The sequence below is a fragment of the Ochotona princeps genome, chromosome 28 (genome assembly GCF_030435755.1).
Source record: "Ochotona princeps isolate mOchPri1 chromosome 28, mOchPri1.hap1, whole genome shotgun sequence".
Lineage (NCBI taxonomy): Eukaryota > Metazoa > Chordata > Mammalia > Lagomorpha > Ochotonidae > Ochotona > Ochotona princeps.
Window position 1 is genome coordinate 345,103 of NC_080859.1, and position 27,722 is coordinate 372,824.

A 27,722-nucleotide genomic window follows, 5' to 3' on the forward strand; every position below is an offset into this window, starting at 1 on the left:
AACATGTATACATCACTTCAAAGATCCTGAAAATCAGTTTTACTAAGCTCACAGAATTTAACCCAAGAGGATGAGGGGCCCAGGAGGCACAGCTTCTGTTAGGCTTCTCAAAGCCTACAGATGTGGGCACTTCACAGAACACACGTTCTAAGCAGGTGGCAGTACAAAGGTTCACCTGCTATACTCCTCAAAATGCAAAGAAACCCTGAGGACACCATTAGATGCCTCACTCACAGGACATACTCGATGGTCCAGCCTGAGGCCATGGCAGCCATGACCCTCCCCCACACTACCAGCAGGCAGGGAGCTGGCTGCTGTTCAGGGACACCTGATGACACGTACATGTCTGAACGTTAGAAGAGACCCACTCATGTTCTTCACAAACAGGGACTGAGCTGCAAACTCACACTTCCCAACTCATGGTGGTTCCAAGGCACAAACTTCTTCTTTAAAGATTTATTTTTATTGGAAAGTCAGATTTAGAGAGAACAGAGACAAAGATCTTCCAACTACTGGTTCACTCCCCAAATGGCCACAATGGCCAGAGCTGAGCTCATCTGAAGCCACAAGTCAGGAGCTTCTTCTGGGTTGCCAATGTGGGTGCAGGGTCCCAAGGCTTTGGGCCGTCCTCGACTGCTTTCCCAGGCCACAAGCAGGGAGCTGGAAGGGAAGTGGAGCAGCCAGAACTCAAAACGTCACCCGTATGGGATCATGGCACATGCGAGGTGAGGATTTAGCCACTAGGGTATTGCACTGGGTTTGGCACAAACTTCTTGAGTACAAGGCAGCTAATCACACTCCAATAAATCAAGGTGGTATGACAGGTCATGCACTCGATATACTCTGAGTAGGCACCTGGCCCAGTGGTTTGGATGCCTGCAGATCAGGTCTTAGTGCCCAGGTGAGGTCCACCTCCAGCAAGTTCCTGCCATCCATACAGAGGCTGGCCCAGCCCTGTTGTGGCTGTTGTAGGCATGCGTGGAGGGAACCTGAAATGGGAAGCAAATGGGAACACTTACCTCCACCAACTAAATTCAGGAATGTTTTCTTGTTTCCTGACTAGGCTGAAGGACACAGAACCAGAGTATTTCAAGCTTTCAGCTCTTCAGAGAATTACACAGGGTTAAAGAAAACCAATCAGGCAAGCACTTTTGTCCATAATATTTTAATACTTTTCCACTTTTAAATACTGGTTTTAATTGATTGTAACATGGAAGATCCCACTTAATTATTTTAAAAATTCATCAGAATGATAAAGCTATTTAGAACAGTTACACTCCACACTTTCAAAGTACTTTAACAATTATGCTTTGAGTCTGCAGATGAACAAAGAGGGATCCAGTACAGGCTGGACGGGACAAGCAACTCAGAAGCCCACGGGAGCCACACAGAGGCAGCTGGGAAGCCCAGTCCTCCTCCCTTTGCCTTCTCTGACCTCCCTCACAGACCCTGCTCAAGGGAAAGGCCCCAAATGCTGTGTGAACACTGCTCCTGCCACATCCCAGGGTCACAGGTTAAATAGTCCCTATGTGTCCAATGGGTTCCAAATGCTGAAAAGGAGAATGCTTCCTTTCTGCCAGGGAGAAAAGAATGTCTATGGGTGAGAATCCTGGCAGACCTTCGGGGTGGAGGCCTGAGGCCTTCAGAGGTCAGGGCCTCCATCATGATCCCTGCATTCCTGAATCACCTGCACACCTGAGTGGGTGGGATGAACTCCAGCGAGAACCAGCACGTTTCTTTCAAAATGTATCTTTCTATTTTTCTTTTTTACTACAAACATTTCTAATATAATCATTTAATTTACAGAATTACAAAAGAAGACCATCATATTTAACCCAAATGCAATTAAGCAGAATGAGATCCGGATGCTGCTTCGTAAATTTCCACAATTCTAAAACAAAGCATCGACTCAGGCAGGCCTTCTTTGTGTTTACGAGGTACCAGCAGTGGCATGGAAACATTCACAGGGAGCAAAGTGCTTCTGGGCTCTGTCTGCACTCTGCCCACTCCATCTCCCATCTTCCCATCCCACCCATAGCTGATTGTAAAATAAAATACACATTTGAGGTATAAACTTTTCTTTTTTAAACATGACAATATAAAATGCTGACTGGGGCGCAGTGACTGACATGACCACTTGTCTTGTTTGCCCGACTGGCATAAACCACCGCAGAGGCACTTTTCTATGTAGTCAAATTATGAATGACATTTCTCTGTAATAAGGCATATTCCATGCACATCATTTAAAGTAAATTAAAAAAAATAGAAAAGATTAGAGCGTGAAATCTGCGTGCATGTAACATAAGCATTTGTTTTGTATGTTCTCTCTGTACAGAATAATAAATATCATTATATCCGATGCAAGTTATTCACTTCCAGGACTGTGCACATTAAGTGATCAGACTAATCCCATCATTAAATCACCACCTTGCATGTATCAGGAAGACTCCATTACACACATGGAATATGTACAGGACGCAGTCTAGGAGACTTCTGTGCTGCTACAGACCATGAGCTGGGCAGGGTATGTGAGCAGGCTCATGTGGGACATAGCACAGACCCAACGTCCACGGCGACTGTCCCTTGCCACCACTGCAGGTGCCCAGGCCTTCACACTCCATAGCTGCAGCGGAAGGAATCCTCTCACGTGGACCCTTGGGCATTCCCACCTCCCTGTGCGGCCAGAGGCCGCCCACGTGCCCTGCCATGCTGCCGGTAGCCCTGTGACACAGCACAACCTTGCAGCTGTTCTTAGCACAAGAGAAACAAATCCACCTGTCACCTAAACCCAGGCACAGTGCACCACAGTCACACTCAGTCCTGTATGCTCAACAAGCAACACTATGTATTCTTAAGTCAGGAAATGAGCTCCTTCAACCCAGCCACTGATTACAGGTCAGTCCACACCCACAGTGTGGTACAGTTTCTGTCTGGAGGCAGGAAGAACCGAACTGTGTTTGTGACAAACGGGAAACAAAGGCCTGCGGCACATTGTACACAACTAAAAATACAGCAGAAACATCAATGGGGGAATACAGGTTTGAGCCTTCTCCATCAGAATCGATGTTCTTCATGGGATTAAGACTCTAAAAAAGGTGAAATTACAGGTTACTGGGAGACACATGACGACATGAATCATTCAGAAATCAGCAGCAATGGATTCGGAGTACACAAAGCAAAAGGGTCAAAAAAGAATTTGGACACAGAGCTGACCGTTGGCCTCAGCTAGAGCCTGGCCGGTGCTTTGACACGGAGCTGTCAGCATCAACTAGGGCCCAGCAGGTGCCTGGACGTGGAGCTGCTGGCCTCAGTCAGAGCCCAGCCAGTGCCTGGGGCACAGAAACACAGCCCCATGTACACTCACCTTGGTGCTTTTGTTTTGTGCACAAAAGGCGGACACAGCTGAGGAGTTTCGGCCAGACCATAGGAAAGTAAAAATTCTGAAAAAGTTTCCAAAAATAAAAGCATCCATTCCTAGTTGTGACTTGAATTTTTTTTCTTCTAGGAGCAAGCAAATAAAAATATAGCCATATACATGTAACTTCACATGTATTTATAGCTACACGCTGGGCAAGGAGATCTCCCCAGAAAGAGCCAGTGTGAGATGGGCATGTCCTCCCTGCTAGCACAAGGCCATGGACAGGCTGCAGGTCCTACGTTCCAGCTCAGAGTGTCCACTTTGTTCTTCTCCAACATGGAATATCACACAGCCCGTCTGCAGTCCCTGCAGGAGGAAGGACAGTCAGGTCAGCCCGAGGTGCCAAGGTGGCCATTCTCAGAACAGCTGCTTCCCATGCTGCAGACCACGGGATACACTAACTCCATTAAAACTGCTCTATGAATGTAAAATCATTAGCCATCCATCTTTGCGACCTACCCTATAGCAAGTAAGGGTGGGTGTAAGGCATTCCCTAAGCTGTGTGCCCCAGGGGAACAAATGGGCACCACTTCACAGACTGGCATGTCCTTCCTTACAACTAAGAATGCCAAAACTTCACCAAGGCTATGCAGACAAGTGTGCCTTGTCTAGACTATTATTTATTTTCACATTGTTCCCTTCATGTATCTGAAGTATGGGGAGATTTTAAGGGAGAGGGAGAAGCCCCGCCCACTCTCCCAACCACCCCAGGTCCCTGATGTGGGGCATGCTCCGAGGGTCTTGCTCTAGTGGTTTTGATAGTTCACCAGGTATGAGTTGCTGCCAATTTCGCCACTCCAAGCATGACGAGGTCTCTGAAGAATCCACTGATTGACATAGTCCATCTTACAGTCTCCGTTTGCCCAGTTTTTTACTGTCAACATATGGCTGAGGTGGTTGATTGACTTGTTCTGTTCTCTGTCTTTTCATGGTTAGGGTTTGGAGTCTGGCAGTTCGATTGGGGAGCTTCCCAAAGAAACTTTGTCTGAGGCGTTCCCAGACCAGATTCTTGTATGTACTAGCAAGCACAGGGCCCAGCACAGTCCATCGCCCCATTCAGCTGGTGGTTGCAATTGCTGGGTTGGTTCTGTTTTCAGTCCCGACTTCCACTGGAATCAATGGGTGTTGCAGTCCAGCCTGGTTCTGCCCAGCACACACTCAGCCCTCACATAAACCAGTGGGAGATGCAGCCTAGTCGGAGCAACTCACAATAACCCCCACCAGGCCTGCCCTCTGCCCTGGTTCCCGTGCTTGCCAGTATGCGCAGCAGACCAGTCCAGTCTGTCCCACATCCCATTCAGCTCTCATACATGTCAATGGGCATTTGAAGCCTAATTCCATCTAACCGGCTCCACTATCCAGCCCACACAGATGTTGTTGGGTGCTTTTCTGTCTAGCCACCCCTTCCCCTGACCTGGTTTTCATGCTCTCCAGTAGGAGTGGTAACCCAAGAGGGAGGAGCCCACTATTTCCCTTCTAGGCCACTTCCACTCCCGGATTATGCACTCTGTAGGTGGTTCTGAGATTCAACTGGACAGAATTAGCCAGCCCCAAAGCTAGGTTACCCTTCTCTCCTCAGGGTCTCAACTGTGCTGACTGAGTGCTGTGGCCCAGTCTAAATGGTCTGCCTCACCTTGGCATTTGCCAGTGGGTGCTGTAGCCTAGCCAGGCCCAGCCCACACTCAATTCCAACTCACGCTGGTGGTGGCTACAGCCAAGCCAAGCCCAGCCAGCCCCTAGCTCTGACTATCATGTGAACTGGCTTGTGCTGCCTGATCCGGCCTGACTCACACTCCATTGGTGCTCAGATTCGCCAGCGGGTGGTATGAACTGGCCCAGCCTGGTTCGCCCCAGACCTGAGCCAAATGTATGCCGATGAGTACCATTACCTGGCCTGGTCTGGGCTGCTCCCTATCGTGGTTCTTGTGCTCACCTGCAGAGAATGTGTCCTGACAGAGCAGTTCCCCAAGCTCCTCCATCAGAACCTCTCCCAGTGACAGATCCCATGCACACTGATGGATCCATGGGCCAGCCCTACTTAGCCTACCTCTGTCCTAGCAGAAACAGAGGCCTTTCCTGACCAGTCCTCACCCATTCCAGTTTTTACTGTTGGTTGTTACTGCTTAGCCAAAGCCTGGTCTACACCCAGACACAGCTCACACATGGCTTAGCAGGGGCAGAGACCTAGCCTAGCCCATCCTATACTCACCCTGGTTCTCACAAGCACCAGTGAGTGCTGTAGTCTGGCCCACTATGGCACATCCCAGACTCAGTCCACACTTGTGCTAAGGGATACTGCAGCCATGTCCTGACCTGACAGCAGCCCCTACTCTGGCCCTCGCACTCACCCAGTGGGAACCACAGCCATAGCTCCCAAACAGGCCTGCTCCCAGCCACAGATCTCATGCATGACAGTGGTTGCTATGACCCAGCTTGGCATAGCCCCTCCCATCTTGGCCTTTGCCTTTGGATGCTGCAGCCTGGCCTGACCAGGCTTGCCCTCAGCCAAATTGGGTGCTGTAACATAGTCCTACTCAGTCTGCTCCCATCCCTGGCTCATGCAGACTGGCCCAGCATGACCTGTGTTCCAGCCTGATTTCTGCACTTGCCAGTGAGCTAAGGTTTGCTTGGCCCTGCCTGGTCTGCCCCCTTCCAAAATCAACGCACACACTTGCCGGTGGATGGAGCTACTTTGCTCAGCTTGCCTGAGCCCCAGATCTGGACCATGTGCTTACCCACAGGGGAGTTTCCTAAGTTCCCCTACTCAGGCCACGTCCACACCTAAATCTCATGCATGCCAGCAGGTGCTAGGCCCTTGCCTGACATAGCCTGACCTTCCATCTTGGCCTTTATATGGGCTGTTGAATGTTGTGGCCTGGCCCGCCCAACACCCTATTTTAGGATGCACATGGGGGTGCGTTAGCCTGGACTTGCCCAGCCTATTTTCAACCCCAGTACCTGTGAATGTTGGCAGGTTCCATGATCACACCTAGTTCAGCCCATCACCACCCCAACTCTTAAGCTAACTTAGCAGGACTTGTATTTCCACAGGGTTGGGCCCACTTATCCTCCACAGAATTTACCCTCAGACCTGGTTCTCTTGCATGCTGATTAGTCATGGCCCTGCCTAATGTTACCTGTCGCCTGTTTCACCACTCACGTCAGGTACTGGGATCTAGCCATAGTAGACGGGCCCCTAGCACTAGCTTTCATGCAGGCTGGCATGTGGTGGTCAGTGATGTTCTGCACTAACAGCCCATCTCAGGCCTCCCATGGTACGGTAATCTTCTCTATGGATGTCCCTAGGCAGCAATTCCTCACTCCAAAGTCCCCAGAGCCCCCAAAGTGGCCGATGGAGTAGAGGCTCCCGTCCACATGCCCAGCCCCGAGTTATCCACGTCTAACCTGCTGATCTCCCTGAGGCATTGGCCCTACTGACATTCTGTGAAGCAATGGTGATTTTGTCATCCTTCCAGCAAACCTCAGCATTACTTCCCTGTTTGTTTGGTTTTTTTGCTTCAATTTCAGCAGATTTCATGTGCCTCTATCAGGGTTCTTTTCAAACTAGATCCTGTCCAGACAAGTTACAACCAGTAAGTATGAGTTCATTTAGGTATGAAAAAAAAATTAAAATGCACACATCACACATTTTCAAATGATCTCCTGGGATACACAACTATATCTGATTTCTTTCTTTTTAATACAGGATAGTATTTTCTGCTGTGTAGCTAGCCTCTTTACAGTCAGTTACAAGCTGTATCCCAAAGCACCAAACATGCATGTAAATTAAGAGTGGAACTTGCCTAACATTTTCAGGTAAGCTTTTCCTTGAAAAAAACATGCAGGAGACATCAACATCCCTGTGTCAGCTTCAGACAATCAATTGAATCTTTGTGTTTTAAGAAAGACACAGGTGCCACCAAGTTTTTAGAGAGAAAAAAAAACCGTGAAATTAATGCACGTAAGGAATATTGAAAAACTTCATGGAAATGTCTTTACTAGTTGTGGTTCAAATGTTACAGACCAAAATAGACTCAGATTTTCTTTAACAAAGGCCCAGCTACAGACTAAGAGTCAGTGACAGAGAATGACAAATATCTACCAACAACTGCTTTCCTCACCAAATATCCATTAAGAGCCTGGTCTGGGGCATGCTGAAGTCAGTGCCAGGGTCCGTGCAGTAGGTGTGAACGACACAAAGGTGTGAAGAGAACAGCTCCCTGCATGGCAGGGCCCAGGGAGCTTCCAGCTACTTGGCAGGGCCTAGCGGATTCATCTCTGACCACCTTGACGCAGTTTTCACTCCCTTTCGCATGGGCACTCAACCACCCCACTAAGAATTTTGTATTGAGGCATTGTCTGCCCCTGTGAGATGGCTTTTACAACCAACATGAGCTTAAGAGTTAATGTTACTGATAATGTCCTGGTGAGTGGGCCTTTAACTGCACACAGGAGTACAATCAAGCCCATGCTGTTTCCAGACACCTTATTGTGTACCTACCCATTGCCATAAAATCTGGCCCGGACATTTAGCATGCTTCCTGGGAAATGGCTTGATAATTTTACAAACTAATGGAAATGATGGGAGTATGGGTTAAGACTGTTAGGACAAAAAATATAGCTACTGGGACCCTAAAAGCTATCTTGTTACTGGGACCCTAAAAGTTATCTTGTTACTGGGACCCTAAAGGCTATCCTGCTAAGGCAAAAAATATAGTTACTGTGACCTTAAGGGTTAGCCTGTCCTTGCAACTCTTTAGAACATAGAAACTGTAGTTAGTTTAGCTGCTTTCATAATTTCTAACTAGAGGAAATATAGGCTGATTTCACTAACATCACAAAGATATACTTTTGATTATTGTTTGATCACTTATGAGGCTGTAGAACCTGCAGTTGTAGAGGAACTTAATGTTTGGAACCTTTTGTCTTAGATCTTTGTTTTTTTCTCTTTTGATGTATTTCTCCCATTAAGTGATGGATAAGTTGTAGAATAAGAATTGTAGTAAGAGTGTATTACTGAATAAGATGTATTGTCTACTGAGAAATTCTTGGCTGCAACGTTGGAATGGATAATGCCCTGTCTTGAGGTGAAACAATTTGTAGAATTGTCTTTGGAAACACTCACTTGTCCATTGCAGAATTGAAACTTAAATGGAGTAAACTTGGCTCATTGCTAATTACAATTCTTTCCGCCGTTATAACTCTTGCTTTACTTGTTCAGTTAACAAACTGTGTGAGCTTGCTGACCTAATGGCCTTTAGTGCCAATGGCCCGTAATCCCCATAGACCAAGACCCCGGACTTACTAACCCATACATAATTCAAGGTAGGGGTCTGGTTGTCACAGGCGGCGCCTAGGTTAGAGCCCAGACCTGAGGAGAGCGGATGAAGACTGGCAAACCAAGATAAGCAAGGAATGTGGGATCCTTCCTCAATCATTTCTCAAGAAGTTGTAAATTGTGCCCCCCTGAAGCTATGTCAAAATGCCCCTAAAAGAAAACTTTGTACTGCTTCTGTATAAATAAAGCGGACAGCTTTCTCGCAAAGTCCACAATGATCAAGGAATCCTAGTGGTCCGTCTCTCCTTTCTTTCTCTCTTCTTCTTTCTACGCCTATCTCACGCACCCTTCTCGAGCTCCGAACTCTCGGCTGGAGCTGGACTCCGGCAAGTCAGGATCCAAGAATCAACACTTATCTCCCAAGTGGGCAGCAGAGGTCCAAGTACTTGGGTCACCGCCCCCCCCCCCCCCCCACTGCTTTTCCAGGCACATTAGCAGGAAATCTGATGGTAGCAAAGGCTGGAGCTGAGCCAATCTGAAGCCAGGAGCTAGGAACTTCTGGGTCTCCCACAGGGGCACAGGGTCCCAAAAACTTAGACCGTCCTCCACTGGTTTCCCAGGCCACAAGTAGGGAAAGAGAAATGGGAGCATCTGGGACACGAACCAGTGTCCATATGGGATGTTGGTGCCTGGAGGTGGAGGATTAGCAAGTTGAGCCATTGCAGCAGCCCCAACAATGGCAACTTTTAAACTCCATTTTCCATTGACATTTTGAATCACCTTATACTATATACACATTAGAATCATAATTTAAGGGGCCAGCGCAGTGGCGTTAACAGACTAATCTGCTTCCTGCAGTACCAGCACTTGAGTCCCGACTGCTCCACTTCTGATAGAGCTCCCTGTTAATGCCCTGGCAAAACAGTGCAGGACGGCCCAGGCCTTGGGACCCACATGGGAGACCTGGAAGAAGCTCCTAGTTTAGGATTAGTTCAGTTCCCACAGATGCAACCATCTGAAGATGAAAGAACACCTGAAAAGATCCCCCACTCTCCTTCCTTCTCTCTGTAAAATCTACCTTTCAAATGGAAATAAATCTGAAAAACAAAACAAAAACAACTAAAAAATCCAGGAAAACAATTTAAAGTATCAGTAGTTATTTCGTTATTGGCTACATTACTTTTAGATTCAAAATATTAACTCAAGAATCTAAACTCAATGATTTAACGTCTCAAATAATTAAGAATACTGGAAGGGTGGTCACACATGTGCACTGTGCTTGCACAGTTTATAATACTTTAAATGTTAATACAAGAGTTTGTCAAAACAGAATTATATAAATTGGTTCTCAAGTGATCCAAAATATGCTCAAACTCAAAGAAATATCAACTAAAAACACCCAGAGAATATTTTTTGACTATATGATAAAAATTGGGCAAGCCTGCTTTTCACACACTGGTAAGGAAGCATGTAACTGCTGGCCAATCAGCACCATCCAAGGGGGCTGACACCTACATCCTCCACACACAAACCACAGGCAGTGCCGTGGGATCCTAAGGAGACCAACACCTACATCAACACACACAAACCATGGGCAGGGCCGCGGGATCCTGAGGAGACCAACACCTACATCAACACACAAGCCACGGGCAGGGCCACAGGATCACATGCAGGAATTTGTCCTTTCAAGTGTGAAACGACACAATAACACTATTCTGGCAAAAACTGGAAACATCTGTCAACGTAGAACTGACACAGTCAGCAATAGGAGACTGCAGAGACAGCAAAATGCACAGGAGCAGGGGCTGGACATGAAGCTGAACTCCACTTGAGATGCCAGCATCCCACACTGGAGTGCCTGGATAGGCAGCCAGTGGTGGTTAGTTCTTGGGTTCCTGCCATGGTCCCTAGCCTATGAGGGGGCCTGATAGAGTTCATGGCTCCTAGAAAGAAAAAAAAAATCATATATTTTTTATGTTGATGTGGGCATTTGGAAATGAACTGCAGATGGGAGGTTTTGGTTTCTCTTTCTGCATTCAAAAAGAGAGCAAAGTAAAACAAAACCAACTGCTGATTGTCAAAAAAGAAAGGTAGCTTCGTCATCAGCTGCAAGAGCTTCAAGGTGTCCAAGTAGGAACCCATGATGCACACAGTGCACACAGTGAACTGTCTTTTCCTTAACAACAACGAAGTGCTGGAGGGCAGGGAGAACACATCTGCATTAGCTAGTTCAGGGGGTGGGGGTGTGGCACAATCATCACTACACCAAGCTACTTGCGATGCCTGCATCCCATACTGGAATGCGCAGGGTTGGGTCCAGTCTTTGCTTCTGATTTTGACTTCCTGTGTGAGGATGTGGGCCTCTGTTATCCAAATGGGGAGCTTCAACGAGTTCTGGGATCCTGAGTCATGAAGGTTCCCAAATTCTGGGCTCCTGAGGTCTGGGCTATGGAGCCCTGGGCTCCTGAGCTCTGGGTTCCTGAGCTCTGGGTTCCTGAGCCCTGAGGGTTCCTGAGGTCTGGGATCCTGAGCCTTGGGCTCCTGAGCTCTGCGATACTGGCGTTAGCCTGGTCCAGCGCTGGATAATGTGGACATTTGCAGAATAAATCTGTGCATAGAAGACTGATTTCCCCGTGTCTTTCAAGTAAATTAAAAATCCTCTGGAGAGACACACAAGAAACTAATTACAGAGTATAGCAGCGACGTAAGTACACACAGATAATTTTGTAACATTTGGCGGGATGGACCAAAATGGTAGGATGAGGAATGCAATGGGTCAGTTTTACCTCATATTTTCAAAGTATTTTAATTTGTTAATTTTTTGAAAACACTAAAGATTCATGTCAACTTCTTACATAAAGATGTTAAGTACAACACTGTTGGAGAGTAGAAAATATGGAACCAACCCAGATGTAACCAAGGAGCTGTGTAATACATCTTATACACGCATATAACAGACAGCCAAGGAAAAAGGCCATTTTATAGGTTTCACGTTTCCACATGAAAAGTTAAGATCTACCAAGGAGGGAAAAGCTTCAGAACAGTAGGTATGAAGAAACATTTTTAGCTACCAAAATATATATCAATAGATATAGAGAAAAGACCAGAAAGCACATACAAAAAAAAAGTAAAGCAAAGTTTACAAAGAATTTGCACTCTGAAATTCTATGCTCTGTCATGTGAAATCTCCTTAAGTAAGCATTATCAGAAAAATAAACAAGAAGGAGTTAAAGTTTTAGCTGTAACTATCTTCTTTGTGAGAACATCATAAAGCAAAGGCACCATTTTAGTCCCTACAGAGTCATACTGACAAAGCTAAAAACAAAAGATAAAATATACTCTTCAGTACCTGTTAATACTAGAACAAAATAGGTTTTCCCGCAGTTTTTTCTTGTACGTAGGAAGTAAAGCGCTTCAGAAACTTAGGGTATTCTCGTTTTGCCACTGCCCTCAGCACTGAGGCTGGTGCCCATCCTCCGGGGTTCACTGAAACAAAGTGGAAAATCACAATCTGCACACACAATTCTCTAAACACGCTGGAAACACGCAATCTGCTCCTTGACTTTACAGAAGTTCCTCACAGTTCTTAGTCTAGTGAGCAGACAAGGGCACTCACTCCTGTCCTCCCATGCTCTGAAGCCCTAATCTACACGCACCCGTTAGTACAGCAGCACCTGGCCCATCAGCCTGTACCACAGCACAGCAACTCACCCAGGCAGAGCCGGCCTCAGGTGTCTGGTCAGACGGCAGTGCCCATACAGGTATAGCAAGCAAAGAAAGGAGGCAGTGCCATGGGCTGGCTAGCATTGACCAAAAGTGCAAGAAACAGAACTACGAACAACAAAGGCTGGAGGAACCATGACTCAAAAATCTAGAAGTCTGGAAAGGAGAAAACACACCATTCATTTTCTCTTATGCTGTTGGTTCTATTCTGAATTTTAAGTATGTTCTACCAGGCAAACTTCCAACAAAACAGCTCTTAAAACTATGATTTATAATACTAACCCAGAGATGAAGTCTTAACATTTGCCTGTTCATCAACAGTTCCAGAAACTCTCATTTAGTATTTCTAGGGAAAAATTCAAGCATGTGTGTTTTCAAAGACTCCTAGACACTTCTAAAGTACATCTCCCTGAATACCCACAATGCTACACAGCAAAAACACTCACCATTAGCTACATAGGTAATCTTGCATAGAATGTTGTCCCTGCTGATCTCCTGGTTGCCCTCTGGTGGGCTTACTAAGGTCTGACAAATCATAGCGATATTTATTTTGGCACGGACACATCGACTGTTTAGCTGTCAAAACAAAAAACACAGAGCAGTATAGGACATGTGCAGCACTGCCTATTCCCCCCTGGTCTAGCACCACCTTGGCTAATTCAGATCACCCTGAGGTGACAGGTGGGCTACACGGGTGCAAAATCAAATCTAGGTTGTTCATGCGTGGCATTGTTCATCAGCTTCGTCTTGCCCATGCACAAGTCGCCATACTTACAGGAGCACTGTCATGATCCACAGAAAAATTACAAACTATCCATGTTTCAGGGTCATTTTCAGTCTCGGCTGCTATCTTTCGAATGGCAGAAAGATACAACACATCTCGCTGAGACGCAGGCCACACTCTCTGCAAGAAGTAAAAAAAAAAAATCTCTTCAAAATCTGAACTACTTTATTCAAATGCAGCATGCAACTAAAAGCAAAAGTGTCTTAATGAAAGGCAGAATCCATCAAATGTAAATGCAAGGCATCTGGGAACATCCAGCAAAGACCAGTGCTGAGCCCAGGTAGTAACTCTGCAGAACAACATAACTGAAGGAACAGTGTTCTATTCTAACAATTCTGATTGCAATTCACGGATATTAATTTCACTCAGAATAACAAGTAATTATCACCACGTTTACCAAAACTTCTCTTCAACCCAAACTCTGTCCCCCTTAAGCAACAACTGACTACTGCCATATCCTCACAGCTCTGGTAATGTTCTGTTTGGAGCCTCAGAAACAGGAAGTCAAGATTTTAAGGCAAAATAGATTTCTTCTTTGATGTTGTAACATACTTGAAAGAAGTCCCAATAATTAAGACCAAATACTTCAACTTCAAGGTGTGCAAGAAAAAAACATATCCTAAGGGAATGCCAGTGAAGCACGGGTTGCTGGTAACTGCACTGCTATTTGTTAATTTTTAAAATAAAAGATTTGCTTATTTGAAAAACAGAAAGATGGAGAGAAAGAGACAGAAGGGAAAGGAGATCTTCTATTCACTGGTTCACTCTCCAAATGCCGGGGGCTGGGCCAGGCTGAAGCAAGAACCAGGATCTCTGCCTGGTCTCTCCCTGCAGGGGCCAACGTCTTTGTCTCCCAGGAGCCCCAGCATCAGCTGGGTGGGGAGGGTGCAGCTAGGAACACAAGGCACTTGATATGCAATCCCCATTCCATGACCTACTTTTAAATGACTGAACATAAAGGTGTACCCTGATTCAGTTCACTGGAGTACTCAGCATGCCTGGGGCCAATACTTAGCTCTCACTCCCAGCATCCTTCCTGCTTCCTGAGTGTAATCGACCACCAACACAACACACTCCCTTTGCCAAGTCAAGTCAAAGTTCTTTTGGTAAATGTGCGACTTCATGAAGTTGATGAAACCAGTACTGGGCAAGTAGATGTGAAATCAATTCTAAAACACTACTGTCAAACTGTGGAATGTATATCTACCAGGATAGAAAGACAGCCAGTTAAAGGAAACCGATTTTAATATTTGGGAGACTGGTAGGCTTCTTTAGTCACTGCAGGAAAAGCAGCAAAATTTAAAGGGAAATACAGGTCAGAGTTAATTTTATTTATGTAGACAAAAAAATCATTCCAGCACAATTTGTTCTATGTTGAGAAATAATCACAACTAATTTAAATTTTGTTACGTGTTAAGACATTAATTATTTTTAGTTTCACTTTTCAATCCAACACAATTAATCTGACTTTCTTCCACTGATGTACAATTTACCAAAAGGAAGATTTTAGCTGACTGTTCCCCAGGATCAATTATTTTGAGATAGTAACACTTTCTGATCCCAAAGTAGTGCCTATTTTTCTGCATTAAAACTTCCAGGAACCGACATTTTAAAGTTTAACCTCCTTGTAAGACCCAGAAGTTCACGTGCTGAAGCCTTTTCTCTCCCAGTGTTTCGAGATGCTGTCAAACCCTGACTGGCCTCCTGTGTGCCCAACAGTTTCTACAGAGCAGACATTAAGATAACGGACAATTAAGAGATACAAGATGCTTCTGGTAATAAATGGTAATTACTCAAACATTCCCACCCTGATCAACCACGTAATCACTATTAAAAAATAAAAATTTATTCAAAAAAATTACTCAAACATATTCAATTCATTTTAAAAAATCAAGAGAAAATCAAAATACCATTGAATAAAAAATGCGGTTATCAGCTGAAGTATTTCCTACGTGCTACATGTTGCTTTCAGAGGCTCTCTCTGAAATTTTAATTCCTTTTATTATCTATTAGTATTATTAGGCAATTTTCAGGGGAAAAAACCTCCAACAAAATGTCAGAGAAATATTCCATAAGTATCTATAACAGCCAAGGGACACATGATACGAGCGGGAGCTAATGCTTCTGTATGTTCTGGGATGCGATCAGCCATTCCACAGCCATGTTCACCAATTCTTGCTTCCAGGAAACACACTTTGGTTACTTCTGCAACACACAGGCTAATACCATACTTTCATTACCACTACTATTATTGTCACAGGAAACTATGATTCACTTACCTATTTGGTAACTATCACTTACTCTCAATGATAGAAAAGCATTTACATGTATTTCAGAATGTTCTTTCCCAGATTTAACATGTGCACAGAGAAATTAACTGCACATCTTCATCAAACATTAACAATTCTTTTTTGCAGATTCTTGCCTGTACAAATCTGTTCTAATTAATGGACAAACCTTCCGTGAATTCATGAATTCTGCAGATCTTATGTGGCATCTGATTTCCCAACCTACTCTACTTCAGAAAATGTTTATGCTTGAGAACAGCCTGGAGCAGGTCAGAATCTCTTTGGGATGGACAAAGAAGTTTTACCTTGTGTGTCTGGTAAACGATGATGGCATTATCAGCTAGTGTTTCCACGACATGGAAGTTTTCTATAGTTGCTGAAATGCAAAGAGTAATATTAGTAGTAAGAAGAAGCACCTTCTCCAGAACACGGTACCAAAGCTAATCTAGATGGAAAAAGGCAACAGCCGTTATGACTGCTGTCTTGTGACAGATGAGCTTTCCTAGGGGACTTCTCCACTTTTTATTCTGCACCCTTCAACAAGTCACTCAATCAATGGGGCCTTGTCTTACTTGCATGTGAAAGAAGAAACAGCAACACCTAACTTAGTAGATACCAGATTATATGACATAATATGCTAAGGAACGTTTTCACAGTGAAAAGCTGTTTAAATGTAAGGTGCACACACACACACACACACACACACACATACATATATACTTTTTGGTGGTGGCAGTATAAAGCTTTATTTGAAAGGCACAGTTACAGAGATGAAGAGACAAGGAATGCAAAGAGTGAGAGAGTGACAGAGATCTTCCACCTACTGGCTCCTCAAATGGTTCCAGTGCCCAGGGCTGGGCCAGGCTGTAGCTAGGAGCAGGAGCTCCCTGCAGGTCTCCTGCATGGGTGCAGGGGCCCTTGGGACATCTGCTGGTCTCCTAAGTTTCTTTAGGAGAAAGCAGGACCTGATGTGAAGCAACTGAAACTCAGGGCCCATTTGGGATGCCAGAACCACAGGAGGAAGCTTAACTTATTATGCCACAGCATGGGTCTCTCTCTTCTATACTAACTTTAAAAATTGTAGCTCAGATACAGAAAACTAGGTTTACTTGATATGAAATTCAAAATAATGATTAAAGTGTGTAAATAATAATAGCTTACTTTCCCAGTCATTGCGGACATCAACATTCCAGAAGTAATTGCAGACCTCATGTCCCGTAACACCTCTAACTGCATGGGTAGCTTTCAGAGGATCCAGAACAATTCCATTTTCTTCTACTTCTCTTCTGTATACCTAGAGGATGTATTTGTAACCATTTGAAAAGTAAATAGCAAATCCCTAGAGGCTTGAAAACATGTCTTTTAATGTGCTTTTCAGATACGAAAAAAACAATGTACTCACTTTTTACTGATTTAAAAGGTACAGTGACAGAGAGAGTCAAGAGACAGAGATCTTCCATCTACTGGTTGACTGCGCAAACGCTCGTGCAGCCAGGGCGGGCCCCAAACTCCATTCAGGTCTCCCGAGTGTTTGTGTAGGACTTAGTACCAGAGCTGTCATCACTGCTTCCCCACTCACATGGATCTGAGCCCTTTCCCTTGGGGAAGCTAACTGCAGAGTGGAGGAGGAACAACGTGCATCTTGGACTTCTCCGTGCTTGCTTCTGTGGCGTCAAGCTCTGGACCAAGACACGAGTAACACCTTGCAAAAGCTGAGCTAAAGCCCCTTTCCCCAACCAGCTTGTCAGATTACCTCACCTGGTTCCTCTACTTCAAGGAGAGGAAATCCCAGTATACTACTATATCTCATTTTCAAGAATAATTCTAGTCATGATTCAACTTTACAGAAGCCCTGAAAACAAAATCTGCTTTCACTTTATTGCTTACATATTATTTCTACTTAAATTCAATCTAATGACTTTGTATCACAGAATTCTTTTCTCATTTTCTTCACTATTCACATGTACTCTACATCTAACACATAATCAGATGAATCAAGCACTGTTTTCTTTTAAATGTAAATATCCTTTTTATTTAACTGAGGCTTTAGTTGCAAGGAGACTAATTAAATTTCTCAAACTCTTTATCTTAAATGTCTTGGGCTCAGAATTCAGCTGTCATTGTTTTCAACACAGCACCCATTTCTTGTTATTCTTTTTTGTTTAAGCAATGTTTAGACATCATAAAATGTGCAAGGGCAGGCACAGGGCACAGCATTTACGATATCACTCAAGAGTCCCACACTGAAGTCCTAGCTCTGCTTCCAAATCAGCTCCTCGCTTGAGCGCACTGTGCAGGCAGCAGATGGTGTTTTGATGATCTGCGTCCCCCGCCGTCCACAGGGGAGACCCAGACTGGACTCATAGCTGTTGGCTGGGTCCATACCCTGCCCCAGATGTTATAGACATTTGGGGAATGAGCCAACGAATAGAAGATTTCTGTCTCTAAAACATACATTGAATAAATTCATTTTAAACAAAATTAAGTGTAGAGCTTAGTGCGATGACTCAGTAGGCAAATTTTTGCCTTGCACATGCCAGGATCCCATATGGGCACTGGTTCTAACCAAGGCTGCTCCACTTCCCATCCAGATCCCTGCTTGTGGTCTGGGAAAACAGTCGAGGACGGCCCAAAGCCTTGGGACCCTGCACCCACATGGGAGACTTGGAAGAAACTTCTTGCTCCTGGCTTTGGATTGGCTCAGCTCTGGTCATTGCAGCCACTTGGGGAGTGAACCAGGGGACAGAAGATCTTTCTCTCTGTAAACTGGACTTTCCAATAAAAATTAATGAATCTTTAAAAGATTTAAGTGCAGTGAAGAAAAAGCAAGAAGCGAGATATTCATCAGTAAGGAGAGAAAGTGACGTGGAGGCACAACATTGACTATATTACAAACACCAAACACAGCAGGCCAGGCCATCAGCTCCATGGACCCTGCTGACAACCAGGTCTAACAATGGTCAGTGTCTATGATGCAGGCAAAACAAAGCTGCCTGACCGCAAATAAGTAAGTGGAAGTGAGCACAGGGAAGCACAGATCCCTTCACTTCTTCTTTTTTTCCAGGAACTTGTATTTACTATCTGTCTTATTTGATGTCAACAACTACAAAAAACACTGTACACATTGCAGTCTCAGTGCAAACAGTCAAATGGAACCCTGCAGACTTTTTACTTCTAACAACTGGTGCTTCTTGATGGTAGTGATTTGTTCTGAAGTGATAGGAAAATGTTGTCCCCATTCATAAATATCAACAGTAGCCAGATGGAAACAGCCGCCTGGCCAGTTTCAGTGGGATTACCTTCATTTCTCCTTCTTCTACGACCAGTTGCCAATTGGCATCTCCACCTACATCCTGTAACGAGTAAGTCATGTGGTACTGCACCATCTCTTCAACCTTGGAAGAAAAAGCAAAGTTGTGAGGATGCATGTTCAGCAGCCACGTCACACTCTCTACATGCAATGGTGCTCAGCTGACTTCAGTTCAGAAAAGCTGCTCTTAGAAAGCTGTGCAACCAAAGGTTTGCATACAAGTTCACGAGCGGGTTTCGTGCAGTGCTGCAGAGTTCAGTCCACATTCCAGACATTCCAGTTAATGACACAAGGGGACAGAGCGGCAGGAAGATTCATCACTCAATCAGCACAGATTGGCCCCATGTCCATCAAGTGACCAAAATAAGGGCTTTCCCCCCCACCCAGAAAAAAAAAAGATTTTACCCTTTACTACCAAATACAGAGATGACGTATTAAAGCGGAATACCACAGAATGCTAATGGCAGACACACACGGGGATCACATGAAGAAATGCAGCAATGCAGGAAACCTGGCTCTCCGGTCAAGACTTGACTAAAGGTGGTGAAAACTTCCCTGCTCTCACTAATGAAAAACATCCAAGTTCCAATTTCACTGTGCTAAATTCTCCAGGCATAATTCAAGCTTTTACATTTCATTACCTTTCAGCTCTCCTTTCTACATTATAGAATTTCGGTAAAAGTTTCCTTTGGTGAAATTCAAATAAGTTTAACAATCAAATTATCCGTTTGTAGCTTCTATAAAGCAACGAAAACTCTGTGGCAGAACACTCCTTTACAATCACATTCATTGTGAAGACTTCACATGTTCTTGGCAAAATTTTTGCTTCCCAGTTTGAAATGTATTTTTAAATGAAACTGAGGTGATAAAAAAACTGTTTACAAACAAAACAACTTTTTTTTAAAAGATTTATTTTATTTTTATTACAAAGTCAGATATACTGAGAGGAGGAGAGACAGAGAGGAAGTGGAGCCACCGGGATTAGAACCAGCGGCCACATGGGATCAAGGCGAGGACCTTAGCCACCAGGCCATGCTGCCGAGCCCAAAACAACTTTTTTTTTTCTAAAAAAAGATTTATTTCTTTTTATTGGAAAGTCAGATATATAGAGAGGAGGAGAGACAGAGAGGAAGATCTTCCACCTGATGGTTCACTCCCCAAGTGACTGCCACGGCCGATGCTGCACCAATTCAAAGCCAGGAGCCAGGGGCTTCTTCCGGGTCTCCCATGTGGGTGTAGGGTCCCAAAGCTTTGGGCCATCCTCAACTGCTTTCCCAGGCCAGAAGCAGGGAGCTGGATGAGAAGTGGAGCCGCCGGGATTAGAACCGGCACCCATATGGGATCCTGCCATGTTCAAGGTGAGGACTTTAACCACTACGCTATCATGCCAGGCCCCAAAACAACTTTATAATAAAAAAGAGTAGGCAGAAACGAGTTGGAAAACATGCATATTATCCTTTTATTTATAATTTTATTGCTAAATGTCATTATTATTATTCACCCTGAGCTTTACTGCTGACTGGGATTAAATCTGGTTTTGAAATAAACGTACAGGGCTTGGTGCGATGGCCTAGCAGCTAAAGTCCTCGCCTTGAACGCACCAGGATCCTATATGGGTGCAGGTTCTAGTCCCGGCAGCTCCACTTCCCATCCAGCTCCCTGCTTGTGGCCTGGGAAAGCAGTTGAGGACGGCCCAAAGCTTTGGGACCCTGCACCCATGTGAGAGACCTGGAGGAAGTTCCTGTCTTCTGGCTTCGGATGGGTGCAGCACCAACAGCCGTTGCGGTCACTTGAAGAGTGAATCATCGGACAGAAGATCTTCCTCTCTGTCTCTCCTCCTCTCTGTATATCTGACTTTCCAATAAAAATAAAAAAAAACTTTTTTTTTTAAAAAAAAGACAATGATGTCTCTAAAAAGAATAAATAAATAAACATACAATGCACCTAAAACAGAGGCTCTCAGGCTCTTGGCTAGGGTCACAGCTTCTCTGCAGCATGGGACCCCATGCATGGGAGACGTGAGCACCTGACCCAGGGACAGCGAGGGATACCATTGAGGGAGACGTGGACACCTGACCTAGGGACACCTGCAGATGCATTTGTGGCTCTGTGTGTTTCATCATCCCACTCAGTAGAGATACTATGACAAAAACGTTCTTGTTGACTTTCTATCATTAAGCTTTGCAGTAAATAAACAGGCATATTCTACTCCTATATTCATAATTCTCAAAACAATGCATTGTGGGATTGCAGGATTGAGAAAAACCTGAAAATCTAGTAATATTATATTCAATAAACTGGCAAAGGATTAAATCAGAAAACACATCAGGTGTCTCTATCAGTCGTGAAATCTGCTTTCAGAGGGTGATGGTGATTACTCAGATATCTAGTCACATATGTACAGACTGCTTCTGACTGCCACAAGAAGAGTACATAAAGTTCCCCTCTTACGCAAATTTCCACAGTAGAGACAGCTCATTCCTTCTTGGCCCTCTTTAGGGCCCAATCTCGTAACTCAGGGGTGAGAACACCTGTGTGTATTACCCGATGAGGCAGCAGGAGACAGTCCCAGAGACCAGAGGTGACAAACAGGGCATTGTATTCTGCAAACAAATTCTTACCTAGAACATGTGCTTATTTAGCTTTTCTGTCCACAAGTATGAAGATCATTATTGTGTTTCAATTTAGAAGGCTACGTTTGAATTAGGTGATCCAAATATCAGAAATTGGTTTTGGCTTTTTTTCCCCCAAAACAGACTCCACACACATATAACAGACAGAATGCAGCAAAAGTTAACACACAGGACGCACTCAACTCTGTCCTCAGTAAACTAACCATCCACAGAAAGCTGATAGTCTTTGCACTTAAATGGGCTTGAACAATTGCAGCAAATCAGTCTGATGCATTCCCTGTTATGGTCCTAGGCAGCCCAACACCACCCCTGGGGTAACCTCTCCAGTAGGCTCCTGGTGACACCTGCAGGGTGCCGGCTTCCTTGAAGCAGCAACATCAAAGTTAAGACGAGATGACACAGTTGTCAAACCTCACTTTAAGAACCTTATGTTGCCTGTGCCCTGCCTCTGGGCCCACCCCAAAGACCACACGCTTGCTCAGATGGCTCTGCCCTGCCTCTGGGCCCACCCCAGAGACCACATTCTTGCTCGGATGGCTCTGCTCTGCCTCTGGGCACACCCCAATGACCACACGCTTGCTTGGATGGCTCTGCTCTCCCTCTGGAGGTGACAGTTGATGGGAGTTCGGCTCCTGGCCTCAGCCTGGCCATGGCAGAAGTGAACCAGTGGCTCAATGATCTGTTTGTCTGTCATTCTTTCAAACATTTTTTTTTCTTTTAAGAAGAAACACAAGCCAAACTGAACATTTACCAGGCTAAAAAAAATCTGATATTCTAGAACACTAAACATATTTGCTAAAAACAAAAAGTGGATAAAAAACACTGACATGGGTAAAAGTTGGCTAGTTTTCATTACACCAAGCACAACTTCAGGGATTATTGTAGGCCAAAAATAAAAAGTGCTAAACTAACACGTGTGGCATTTTTATAGCCAACAAATGATGGAAAAATGGAGATCAAACACATATAATAAGAACTGCTACCACTCCAAATCTAACCTTCTCTTCTACCTCATATTTCAGTATAGTGCTGTTTCAAGAACTAACTAGATTGGATTTTCTAATATTAACAAATAAATACGAAAAGAAAATTGTGTTCTAAAGGCTCATATACAACTCAAGTTTCCTTCTGATACCAGAATGAGAGGAATATAACCCGTCTATTGTTGCACACAATATAAGGTCACAGAACAGCTGAAATGGAGGAATTTATTAATGACAAATCAAAAGTACATGGTTAGCTTCTCCCACCCCTCCCTCCAAAAAAGGCCAAGGACACACAGTCAACTCATTAAAAAAAATGCAGATAGGGCCCGGTGCAGTAGCCTGGCAGCTAAAGTCCTCGCCTTGCGTGTGCACGGGATCCCATATGGGTGCCGATTCTAATCCCGGCGGCTCCACTTCCCATCCAGCTCCCTGCTTGTGGCCTGGGAAAGCAGTTGAGGACGGCCCAAAGCTTTGGGACCCTACACCCACATGGGAGACCCGGAAGAAGCCCCTGGCTCCGGGCTTTGAATTGGCTCAGCTCCGACTGTTGCAGTCACTTGGGGAGTGAATCAGCAGGTGGAAGATCTTCCTCTCTGTCTCTCCTCTTCTCTGTATATCTGCCTTTCCAATAAAAAGAAATAAATCTTTTTTTTAGAAAAAAAAAAAAAAAAGAACACCGGCCTGGAAGATTAGCTGTCTCAGCTACTTAAGCAATTTGGCAGTCAAAACAGACATAACTTGGAAATGTTAATGGTCTTGGTCTTGACAACTCCACTTCTAGGAATAACTCCTTAAGGAAATAACCAGATAAGTGTGCAAAGATGTGAATACAAGGGTACCAAATATGCAAAGGTTACTTAGCACAGCACTACTCACTGAGATAAATATCTGAAAATAAGCTACCTGTTCAATGCTGGGTGAACGGGCAAATTCAACATATAGCCATAAATACATAGAAGAGACTGACCTCATATATTTGCTGGTGGAAGATTACCCAGGAAGTTATTTTTTTTAAAGATTCATTTATTTTTTATTACAAAGTCAAATATACATAGAGGAGGAGAGACAGAGGAGAAGATCTTCCGTCCGATGGTTCACTCCCCAAGTGAGCCGCAACGGCCGGTGCTGTGCCCATCCGAAGCCCGGAGCCAGGAACTTCTTCCGGGTTTCCTATGTGGGTGCAGGATCCCAAGGCTTTGGGCCGTCCTCGACTGCTTTCCCAGGCCACAAGCAGGGAGCTGGATGGGAAGCGGAGCTGCCAGGATTAGAACCGGCGCCCATATGGGATCCCGGTGTGTTCAAGGCGAGGACTTTAGCTGCTAGGCCACGCCGCCGGCCCTACTCAGGAAGTTATAAAAGCAAAGCCAACATGCCAAGCCTCCACCTACGATGCTGGCACCCCAAATGGGTACCCATTCAAGTCCCAGCTGCTCCATATGCTTCCTAACCAATTCCTTGCTAATGTGTCTGGAAAAGCAGCAGCAGACGGTTTGACTGCTCGGGCCCTGCAACTACATGGGGGACCCCGAAGAAGCTCCTGACTCTGGGTTTCCATCAGGCCAAGTCCTTGCTGCTGCTTCCATCTGAGGAGTCAAACAGTGAAGGGAAGAGTTTCTATATATAACTTTGCCTTTCAAATACATACATACATAATGGTTATTATGCTACTTATTGACTTCCTGATTGTGGCTGAAGTGGCATGCATTATCTGTACACCCACAAGGGAGCAGCCTTTGGTTATGGGCACACAGCACTACACTGCTCTGGGCAGGCAGACACGCCTTGAGGTTGCTGGGAGAGGGCGTCCTGCCGATCACCTGGAGAGGGATGCAGTCTCCTTTCTTTCTTAAAAAGCACGGCCTTGCACACGTTGAAAGGGTGAGTTTTGTGGTACAGGATTTGTGTCTTGAGAAAGTATTTCTGCTTTTTTTAAAAAAGATTTATTTATTTTCATTGGAAATTCAGATGTACAGAGAGGAGGAGAGACAGAAAGATCTTCCATCCGTTAGTTCACTCCCCAAGTAGCTGCAACAGTCAGAGCTGTGCCGATCTAAAGCCAGGAGCCAGGAGCTTCCTCTGGGTCTCCCATGTGGGTGCAGGGTCCCAAAGCTTTGGGACATCCTTGACTGCTTTCCCAGGCCACAAGCAGGGAGCCGGAAGGGAAGTGGAGCATATGGGACTTGAACCAGTGCCTATATTGAATCCTTGTGCATGCAAGGTGAGGACTTCAGCTACTAGGCAATTGCACTGGGCCGAGCCTTTTTCCTTCAAAGGAGAATTTTTTTTTTCCTCCTTAAATTTCCAAGATGACATCTTCTAATGGTAACTGTGCACTCAGTGCCACATAGTGGGAGTAACTTCACTCCTGGTAACTACCACATCATTTCTAGAAGAACAGTGATACGCCAACATTTATTTAGACAGCAAAACTAACTAATTAAAAGTCTGAATACAGATTGCAGCATAATGCTGAAATATTTTGGCAAAACTTAAAAAATGATGAAAAGTGATACAGTTTGAATTACCAACATACTACCAAAAAATTAAGCTACCTCAATTATTTTAAGCAGCAACAGATGTTACTGGTGTACATTTATGTACTGTGTACAAAATAGCGTAAATGCTTCTAATATTGATGAAAAAATGTACAGCTTTTTCTTCTGCTCGATGTTGAAGTACCTTCAGGATGTGAGAAGTATAGTGTAGCACACCCAACCCATCACTAGTGTAATGCTGCCCAATCAGGTTGGCGCCACACCTGGAGGACCGGGACAAGCCGGGCAGCCCCTCCACAGTCAGCCCTCCTACGACCCTGGGGACTGCTCATTCCCCTCACAGTGCTCCTCAATGGTTTTAGGGTCCAAGCAGGCTAATGATAATATTCTTTAGGAAAGGTAAATACTTGAAGATCTTAACATTACTTTCTTCAGTCTTGCCTCTTTTGGCATATAATGCAGTCTAAGCATCAAAAGCCAAACCAAGATTGGGTAAATCATATGCACCATACATCAGAAAAAAACTACAAGCAAGATAAATAGCTCTTACAAAAATGTAACAGCAGGCTCCCTGCTGACTGATAGCATCTGTGGCCAGCATATAGGGATGGGCTCCGAAGCCCCAGGCCGCAGTCACTGCCCGGCTCCCTGCTGACCGACAGCAGCTGTGGCCAGCATATAGGGATGGGCTCCGAAGCCCCAGGCCGTGGTCACTGCCCGGCTCCCCGCTGACCTACAGCAGCTGTGGCCAGCATATAGGGATGGGCTCCGAAGCCCCAGGCCGTGGTCACTGCCCGGCTCCCTGCTGACCTACAGCAGCTGTGGCCAGCATATAGGGATGGGCTCCAAAGCCCCAGGCCGTGGTCACTGCCATCCATTCCTTCTGTGCTCGCCTGCCATGTTTGTTTACTCCAGCCTCTGTGTTCCTCCACTGCCAGGGAACATGAGGACCAATGTGGCTTCATTACCTCCCACCATATGGTCTCATCACTGACACACTGTAAATATAATGGCTTTGCTCATAAGCACGCATCAATGGATGGGTAAAAGGTAGGAAATACTGCAGCAGATTTGACCATGGATAATTTCTAATCATAGGAGTACTAAATCTTCTTCTCAAAGATATTCAAAGAGGAAAAAAAGCTACAAAAGTCAGGAAACCATTATTTCAATCCAATTTCTTCCCCAGGCAAAACACTGTCCAGTTATTTTGGTACACGTGAAATGATGGAAAAATGCTTTACCCTGTGACTTTCAAAAGACTTCTCCCGAAATTTAATTTATACACAGCTGTGAAGAAATTCTGGTTTGATAATGGTAATAACAGCTCACTCTGACAAGGTCTCCCACATAGAATAGCTGGGAAGCGAGCCCAAGCTTAGGCAACCAAAAGTCCCAGAGTGCAAGGTACGTCACACACTGTGCTACAACAGAACACAAACACATAAACATACTCATTCCAACCAGAGAGGTCAGATATCTCAGGCACTCGGAGGTAGCACAACGTGATTTAATAAAACCCAAACACCATAAAAAAATAAAGTCGAAGACTTAAAAAGGATTACTCTGACGGTGATTTTGTAGGTAGAGGCTTTGTGTCTTCAATTTCCTTCCTTAGATTCCCTGACAGTTGGAGATGACAAACAGAAGCTATCGCCATAGATTTCTAGCATATAAACATATTTATAATATCTAAGGATAATCTGCATAAGGAAAATACAACTTACTCAACGGAAATGACATGAATATTTAAAAGTATTCTCGTATTGAATCTCACTGAGAGATATTTTAAGTGAGATTGAAAATGAATTTGCAGGTCTGGCACGGTAGCCTAGTGACTAAACTCCTTGCCTTGCTCACACTGGGATCCCACATGGGTCCCAGTTTGTGTTCCAGTGGCCCTGCTTCCCATTCAGCTCCCTACTTGTGGTCTTGGAAGGCAGCAAAGGATGGCCCAAAGCCTTGAGACCCTGAATCTGTGTGGGAGACCTAGAAGAAGCTCCTGGCTGCTAGCTCCTGGTTTCAGATCAGCTCAGCTCTGGCCATTGTGGCCACTTGGAGAGTGAATCAGTGGACAGAAGATCTTCCTCTCTGTATATCTCTTCCTCTCTGTGTATCTGACTCTCCAATAGAAAGAAACAAATTAAAAAAAAATTTGCTCCCACATGAAATACATCCTATAAATTATAAAATGGTCATGAAAGTTGCAAAGTCTGCACTAAAGGAACAGGTGTTTACACAATTCACAAAAGAAAATTGCTACTTTTTTCCATTCAGTTGGAAAGTCACTCTGAACTACTTTCTACTGGACAAAATTCCCAGCTGGTTGGTGTAGCATACAAAGCCAAGGGCACATGCAAGCCTGAGAAAGTGTTTAGTAAATTAAGACAGGTCTTTTTAACGCTCATTGCTGTTCTTAAAACTGAAAGCCAAAGTAAGTGGTCTAACCAAAAGCCTTCTAGGGACTGGGCAAGCAGGTTAGAACCGAGCACAGACATAGGAGAGCCATCTGCACATTCATACAGTACCTGGGAGCTGAATCTGTGCACATCATCAGAGGCACTGACTAGATCAATGGAAGACATGGAGGAAGAGCGACTATAGTGCTACCAGAAACAGACAAAGAAAAAATCACGTCATCAGAACAAAGGCACAACAGAGCATCCTATGCCAACTGGCAAACACAAGATAGAGCAGAAAACAAGGCACCATGTGCAACAAGCACAGCAGCGAGTGCTGACTTCACAACCAGTGATGTATCAGAGAACAGAACACTTCCAAGAACATCAAACTTAATACAACCAGCC

General features: G+C 44.7%; 1 protein-coding gene across 3 annotated transcripts in view; it reads right to left on the reverse strand.

Moving 5' to 3' along the window:
- Positions 1-1,749: 1,749 nt before the first annotated feature.
- Positions 1,750-27,722, reverse strand: part of CERT1 (ceramide transporter 1) — a 74,886-nt gene continuing 48,913 nt past the window's right edge. Inside the window, exons 11-18 of one of the 3 annotated variants that reach the window (XM_058656381.1) lie at positions 27,444-27,521; positions 18,791-18,886; positions 16,653-16,785; positions 15,797-15,867; positions 13,195-13,323; positions 12,866-12,995; positions 12,046-12,182; positions 1,750-3,724 (exon numbers count right to left, since the gene is read on the reverse strand). In XM_058656381.1, coding sequence (XP_058512364.1) covers positions 12,055-12,182; positions 12,866-12,995; positions 13,195-13,323; positions 15,797-15,867; positions 16,653-16,785; positions 18,791-18,886; positions 27,444-27,521 — 765 coding nt within the window. In that variant the 3' untranslated portion in view covers positions 1,750-3,724; positions 12,046-12,054. Of the gene's footprint in view, positions 3,725-12,035; positions 12,183-12,865; positions 12,996-13,194; positions 13,324-15,796; positions 15,868-16,652; positions 16,786-18,790; positions 18,887-27,443; positions 27,522-27,722 lie in introns of all 3 variants that reach the window. The other 2 variants (XM_058656378.1, XM_058656379.1) reach the window with 2 other exon arrangements.